Source organism: Empidonax traillii, unplaced genomic scaffold (assembly GCF_003031625.1).
Source record: "Empidonax traillii isolate 1590-97213 ecotype Southwest subspecies unplaced genomic scaffold, ASM303162v1 scaffold1099:size633499, whole genome shotgun sequence".
NCBI lineage: Eukaryota > Metazoa > Chordata > Aves > Passeriformes > Tyrannidae > Empidonax > Empidonax traillii.
In genome coordinates, this window is record NW_020956292.1 from 152,863 (window position 1) to 160,740 (window position 7,878).

Below are 7,878 nucleotides of genomic sequence, written 5' to 3' on the forward strand. Positions count from 1 at the left end.
TTTTGCCGGTTTTATCGGTTTTGTTCTTGAAGGGGATTATTGGTGGGTATAGGGGTATTGCTTGGATGTTTTACTTGTTATTTTTTTTTCCCTTTTCCATAATTTGTTTTCCTTCAATCGGAGCCTCTTAATTTCAGATCTATAATTGCTAGAAAAGAAGGTTTGGGTCTTTTTCTCCTAATCCATCCTCAGCAGAAGACCTTTGTCTCAATTAAACTGGGACATAAGCCCATGTCAGAAAGAAATGCCAGTCACCCATTTTGGATCAATCTGTGATTTTCAAATGCATCTTTATTGATAGGTTGATTAAGCTCTAGTCTGAACTTTATTTTACAAGAACCTGCAGCTAACCAACACAAAAAAAAATTACCGTCATTACCTCGTACAATACCGGACTAGCACAAAAACAGAAGTAAATGCCACAATCCAGTTAAAAGAACTGTTAAAAAGAACTAAACTGTAAACTCTACATGTAACAAACAGCTGTGATTAGTCCCACGTGTCATTTATAAACCCAGCAGCGGGAGGGGAGGTCTGAACACAAAACCAAGCGCCCCAGATGCCAACCCTTCCTCCCCTGAGCGTGCTTGGCAGCCCACGCGTGGACAAGTGGGACAGCAGCAGAGAGATGCACACCAGCTGCCTGTCTCCTGCCTCTCACCCTGGAAAGCCCCCCTGGGTCTGTTCTCCGCTTGAGAACGTTCAGAACTTCCTAAAACATGAGACTGATAACGGATTTGCACCCTAAGGATGTGAGGAGAGCCTGGTAGTTGAAGGAGAGCGGGTCTAAATGAGAGGACTGAGCAGTGCAAGCAGAAAACTGAAGTTACCCAAGTTGGCAGTAGGTACAAACTCATCCCAACACATTTATTCCAGATGGATGGGAACAGCACACCTGAAGTTCAGGCTGTAACACTGGGGATATGATCCCCCCCATTTCCTCCTCTGCTCCCTCATTTTCTGTCTGCCTGTTATAACCAGCCTGTCTATCCATCCTTTTTGGTTCCTCCCTTCTTTCCCACTCTTCTGCCACTTTCCATTCCCCACAGAGAGTAACCCTCCTGCCCCTCTGCACTGCCTTCCCTGACCTTCACACAGCTCTGCCAGTGACTCCTGCCTGACACACCCTTGAGCTCTTCTGCCTCATGTACCTCTGCATGACAACGCTCAGAGAAGGCTGAAACCTGATTTCCTGTTTCCCACAATCAGAGGAGCACTCATCTTGATTTCTCATTCACGAGGAACACAGGGAACTGGGATCTAACTTTATTAACAACAGAGCAAACACCTTCAACTTATTGTGGAATCTGCCTGTGTTCTTCATCCTTCTTGCCCTTTCCTCCCTCTTGGTCCCTCTCTTAAATGTAGGAATGTTTACAGTAAGTCAGGTCTAGTTCTCTGATTCTTAGATGAGACCCCAGGATTTTCCTGAAAGTCAGCTCACTCTCCAAAAACCCATTCCTTCATCACAGTTACGGGAAAATCTGCTGTTTGTGCCACTGGGAAGAAAACTGCTTTGGCATGACAGCATAAGGCTTGCACAGGACATCACCCATCTGGCACCTTCCTAAGAACAACACTGGTTTAAAATAAAATAATTAAAAAAAAAAATCTACAGATAATCTATTCCCCCTTCAAGTCTAAAAAGAACCTCTGTTGTGGCAAAGAGTGGCACCGTTAGCCAATCACAAAAAGCCGGCAAAACACACGTGGCAGTGACTGATTTCTTCCACTTGTGCATGTGGTGCAAGGGCCGTACAGGGACGAGGCGTGGAAGGGAAGGCTAAACCCACAGGACTCCTGCCATCCTCAAATCTGCAGAGGACCGGTACAAGGACGACACTGAGAGATGATTTTCTGTGTTCACCAACAGCAAGACCACTAGTAGTTAAGTTGTCTTAATGCACAGCAAGGGAGACTAAAGTTGGGTTACCAGGAAAAGCAACCTGAACAGTTCAACCTCAGCAGCCTCCAGAGTCTTCCTCAGAGAGGTTTACTAAGAACAAGTGTGCTGAGCAGCCACAGTGGACATGTTTGGTGCACTCAGTCCTGTCTCAGAGCTGGTGGGGGGCTAGTCCTTCTCTTGAGGTCCTTCCTAGCCCTGTGCTTACCAATTTATCAGTTGACTTCACTGAAAAGAACAAAAGGCCGTCTCCAATTTTTCTGTCCAGCACTTGCAATTAAAGCAACAAAGGGAAAAAAAAAAAAAAAACCACCTTAAAAAATCCTTCCTTCCTTTCCCCAATCTTCATGTCTCACAGCTGAGGAGTCCCCAGCCCTCAGAGTTAGCCCTTCTAGTACCGGTGGACAGAGTCAGCCCTTCTAATACTGATGGAAGTGATGGGAAACACAACACCCTTGGAACAATTCACAGGCAGCAGCTGGAGTGAGGACTGTCAGCACAGGACAGCCTTGTGAGAGCAAGACTGAAGCATTTCACAGCAGTGTGGGGACACGACAGGGTCAGTGCACAATACATGGCATGCCTTCTTCATCCAGCGAAAGGGTTACATGGGAATGGCCATCCTGCCCAGTCACTCTCCTGGAGCTTCCCCACACTGCCTTGTCCAGCAGCCTCCGGCACGAGCTAACTACTTACAGCTGTGGCAAGAGAAGAACTGTGAACAGTGGAGCCTCCCCATCCCTCAGCGTGGAACCCCTTGTTAGTTCTTCCAGTCCACCGTCCCCCTCCCCTCCCTCCCCTCGATTTAAAAAAATAATGGTTATAATTAATGTGTGGAAGTCGATGACAGTGTGCAACGGTGGTTCACCTCCAGTTTTCTCTTTTCCCTCTTCTCATGCATCCTCCTCCTGCCTCTCCAACAACCCCCCTCCCCATGCCAATCCACTCCATCAGTCCATCCACCCTGCAGGCCTGAGGGGCTGCTGCTCACTTGCCGTAGACGCTCTCGTCGCTGTAGGCCACGTACAGAAAATAGTCCTCCTCGTGGTTATCCTGCAAGGGGGCAAAGGGACACAGTAACAAACCAGAGCCCCGGGACTCGCCACAGGTGAAAAAGCCCAACCCAGAGGTCACTGTAACCAGAGGGCACGACCTCTCTCTCACTGTTTCTCCCTGCTCACGTTGAAGGCTTCGCTTCCCAACTCCCTGCCTCTGGCCACAGCTCTCCTTTCCAAGCACAGGCACGGCACATATCTGGCTACAGTGAATTTACTTGAAGAGCCACATGGAGAAGAGAGCCTTGGTAGGCTTTAAACAAGTCAAAAAGGTCACCTCTAGATGGTATTTTTAATTTTTTGGAACGCTCTGACACGTGGCTGCATTTCTGAGTCCTGTTTTACATGCGGGCAGCAGAGAGCTGAGATGTTCAGTGATTACACTGACACAAAAAGTCTGTCAGTCTCAGTTCTGGACAGTCAGACAGCTTCCTCCTACGTGTTCAGACTTGGAAAAATCCCTGCCTGTGTTATCTTCTGTTATCTTCATCACCCCACACGCTGAGGAAGAGTCCAGTGACTGCCAGAGGGTGACAGGCCAGACAAGGCTCACAGCTCCACGCTGCAGCTCTTTTATTAAAACACACTAACACAGCAGAAGGAGAGATCAAGGAGAAATCAATGCAGGCTGCAAACCACCCATGACATCCTGGCTGTATAACTTAGGGACATTCCTCTGATGGGCACCGAATGTGCCTTTAAGGTCGATCAAATAACAGTGCTCAGCAGAAACAGCGGGCAGCAACGTTCACAGCATCCCACACAGTGCTCACTTAAACAGCATAAGCAATGAAAAACTAATTCTGACCAAAGAATGAGTGTTCCTTAAGGACCTATTTATAGACAGTTGGCTGCCCAGTGATACTGTGTCCTTTTACTGGCTGAAAGGAAATCTCCTTTGCACAAACAGGAAGGCCAGGGCCTCTTTTCTGCCCCCTCCCTGCCCCAGACACAATCCTTCCTGTGACACATGGAGTGGTTTATTTCCACACTTTGCCAAAACAGCAGGACCAACACGTTGCTTACCTCATAGAGTTGGCCCATGGTAGCACTGGTGGGAGGGATGGTATTATTGACAAAGAAGAACAGGGCATCTTCTGGCCTCAGGTGGATCCGCTTTCGGATTAAGAAGTAGAATTGACCCACTGAAGAAAAACAGAGAAGGCCTTAGAGGCAGAAAGAATGTGGGCTGGGGGTTTTGTTTGTTTATTTTGGTGGGGTTTTGTTTGTTTGTTTGTTGTTTTGTTTTGGTTTGGTTTTTTGTTTTGTTGTTTGCTGTTTTCTTTTGGTCATGGAAGGCACATGCTGTATATAAAAAGCAGGGGAAAATGAACTTTGCAGGGAAAAAAAAAAAAAAGCAGGGAAAGCAAGCAGTAACCTCATGACTGTAACCACATCAGCAGCCAATCCACTGGGAGCTGGCAGGTTCTCAGGTACACACCTCATGCCACGTACTCTCTAAATCCACACTCCACACTATGGTATGAAATGCTCTACTGAGGGGATTGGTGGGAAGACCCTTAACCAGCTTAACCTTTAAATCCCACAGCTCAAAGACACCTTAGGGAATTTAGCCTTGGAGTAAATGGTCACACCACTCCTGGAAAAAAAAAATAAATCCTTGCTATTTGCTTGAACTGTGTTGCACAAGAAAGTATTTCACAGTCCATTCCATGTTGCAAAAAAAACCCCCAAATAAAATGCTGCTCTTTTAACTCATTCACATTCTTCAGTGAAAACAAACGTAATCACACACAAAATCACTGTGACCATTGGGAAAAGGAACTTTGCAGCTATGACTCCAACCACAGGGGTGGAGAAGGATGGGACTATTTCAAGAACTCGTCTCTTCCTGCAACAAGAACACAGCCTCTGGCAACCCTGGTCATCGCTGACTGATGATTATGCTGCTGCCCAGTCATGGTCAGAACTCAGCTGTGACACAGCCACGGCAGCCAAGGCACTGGGACACCTCAGGGAATTCTCCACGTTCTAATCCAGGCTGGAAGGTACAGAAATACAGCAAGGGCAGCAGGTGAAGTGGGGTAAATGATAAGATGCTGAGCCTGTCTGGATGTTTCCTTCGTGCTGATCATAAGAGTAAAAAGCACTCCTGAAGCCTTCTCACTGAAAATCAGGAAGAAAGGAGGGTAAACATTGTTACCTGTGAGGTCAGAAGGCACGAGATACTTCCTTTTGTCTAGGTCAGGTACTCTGGCTTTTGGTGCTTTTTCCACAATTACCTGGAGAAAGAGAGAGAGCAAAAAAACAAACATGAATATCATAAAACAAAATGGTCCAAAAAGCATCAGTGGATATTATCCTTTGATGGTGCTACCAGGCCCTTTAGCTATTTATTTAATCAATAACAAATACACAACATTAAAGAACAGACAGGTGAGAAGATGACTTAAAATCAATAACAGCAACCATCCTGGGAGCCCAGGACTGCAGCAGTAAGCACAGTGAGTGAAAAAGGAGTCCAGCACAGACACAAAAATAAACCATAATGGCTGAGGGGAAAAAAAAAAAAAAATCAGGACACCTTGATGTTCCCAATTCAGGTTAATTTTGTATGAAGCAGCTGTCAGGAGGCCAATACATGAACACAAGAATTATCACAAGTAAGTTAAACTTTCCAGGTTACAGTTTCAAACTGCCTTGCACAAAATCAGCCCTACTCCCAGTAGTCTCACATCCTAATTTCCACTTTCACCAATACCAACTGCTCTAGAATGAAGAATTAAAGACCAACTACAGCTCACTGGGGAATTTATTTTAAAAATCTCCAGTTCCTCATTCGTTATCTTCTGCTCTGATATTCATATCCTGTAAATAGATATTATTGTGGATATTACCCACAATTCATGTAGCTAGCTATTCCTTATTTATATAAATATCTAATAATTAAAACCACCCTACCACGTGGACAACTGGACCCACAGAGACCTCTGACACAAAATACTACTCTCCATTATACCCTAATGTCATTACAATATAGGAAAATATGCAGCTCAACAGCTTTAAGGTCAAACAGACCAAGAGACCTTCTGCTCTAAATTAATTTTTGTTAGCAGAGCTAGGCAAATGTTCACCTCAGAAGCAAGAAGTATCCCAAAGTGACCTGACCTCCTTCCACTGGAACCCTTGGAACTACTGGGCTTGTGCAGAAAAAAAACTGCAGGCTTTTACTTTTTTGTGTGTGATAAGTATTTTTAAACTGGTCAGAGTTCACGATTCCATCTCTGTGGTTTGCTGTTCTGCTCTGCAGAAGCCATTCTGACCATCCAAACTAAATCTTAAAGCTGGATTTTATGAACTCCCTCAACTTTTTTAATTCTGTCAGACCCTGTAATTGTAAATACTTCCCCTGAGACACTGTGGGACTAATTCCTAAGGGTTCTTAGGAATCCCTGGACATCTCTTCCCTGTGCTCCATTTGAGTGTGGCCAACACAGCCAAACTCCCTGAAATTTCCCGGTTTGATTTTAAAATAGAAACACAGTTGTCTCTGCTACTTCAAGGATTCCAAGTCCCTAAATTAGAACAAGGCATTCCAGCTCTTTCAGGCAGTTTGTGGTACAGGACACAGATTTCTGTACAAGATGCAGTTGGTAAATGCCTCGAAGGAATGACAGTTCTTCCACAATCTCACTCAACGGGAACATTTTGCACTTTTTTTTTTTTTTTTTTTACCAGCACATCCAGCCAGGCAGTATCTAACACAACAAACTGCAGCGGAGAGAAACCTTTAGTATTTGCCCCCAATTAAAAAAAGCTCCTGGCAAGCAGAACTGCTGGTTGTGACTGCCCTGACTCAGGGTGGCCTGGTCATCAGACGATAAAGGAAAACAAAGTCATGCCTGTGAGGAAGAGGTGAGAGTGTTGCTGGGGCTCCTAAGGCCCTAGGGAAGATTTAGGGAAGATTTAAGTCAGACCACCACTGAGCTTGAGAGAGATGTCCCTCCTGCGAAGAGGCAGGGAAGGAATGGAGGTGCCCCCGCTAATCTGACCGGCAGCTGCAGTCAGCGTGCCCTGATAACGCAGGTTATCTCTTCTGAAGCACTAAACCCTTCACACACACACACACACACACACACAAAAACCCCTACAAAGATAATCCAGAGGGCAGATACAGATTGTCTGTGCCTCTGCTGCGGCTGAGTGGTGACTGTGGCAAGGCAGGGCCGTGCCAGCAGCGAAATCTCAGCGCTGAGATGTGTCGGGGCACTGCAGCGTGGGCAGCCAAACCAGCGACATCCACAAGGATCCTGCTGTCAGGAAGGGCAGAGACACGAGGGAAGAACAGGCTGCTGTATCTGTTTGCTTCCTATGCAGCTCTGACCACAGGCTACCCTTAATAGTTCCCATCTGGGCCTTTCCACGCAGCATTTCCATCTAACTGCAGCACACCTCGTTATTTTTGCTCCTGGTTTTTTTAACAGAGGTCTGACGATGTCCCCTTATCTTGACCTCCTTTACCTCTTGCCATACCAGGCCTGGTCCTGGGCTCTTCCAGGCACGTTCTTCACGGCCTTGCTGCACAACCTGCCATGTTAATCCTCAGTTTACAGCCTGCCTCACTTCAGACCTCTGCACCGAGCCACACACACCTCACTGCTGATCCACTCAACCTGCTATGCCATGGCAGGCATCCCAAAAACAAATGCACCCAGACAATGACTTCCAAAATCTTGTTTCAAGCCCAGTTGAGGGTCACTCTCAAGATAAAAAAAAAAAAAAAAAAAAAATGCTGTTAGCCTGTAGGGAAAACGTGGGGTTTAGTAGCTGTTCCCCCTTGTCCTTAGTTTTACAGGGGAGTCCAAGTTTTTTTTTTTTGGCATGCAGTAAATCTAGGGCAGACTCCATCCAGTGGGGATGGAAAAAAAAGACATTCGCAAAATGTTTATTAAAAAGGAA

The 7,878-nt window shown here is 46.0% G+C and overlaps 1 protein-coding gene across 1 annotated transcript in view; it reads right to left on the reverse strand.

Annotated features, from left to right (window-relative positions):
• Window positions 1-2,518: 2,518 nt before the first annotated feature.
• The window catches only part of GABARAPL1 (GABA type A receptor associated protein like 1), a 6,742-nt gene continuing 1,382 nt past the window's right edge, over window positions 2,519-7,878 (reverse strand). The window contains exons 2-4 of the mRNA XM_027904873.1: window positions 5,123-5,201; window positions 3,985-4,103; window positions 2,519-2,956 (exon numbers count right to left, since the gene is read on the reverse strand). Of these exons, the coding sequence (XP_027760674.1) occupies window positions 2,891-2,956; window positions 3,985-4,103; window positions 5,123-5,201 (264 nt within the window). The 3' untranslated portion in view covers window positions 2,519-2,890. The remainder of the gene's footprint in view (window positions 2,957-3,984; window positions 4,104-5,122; window positions 5,202-7,878) is intronic.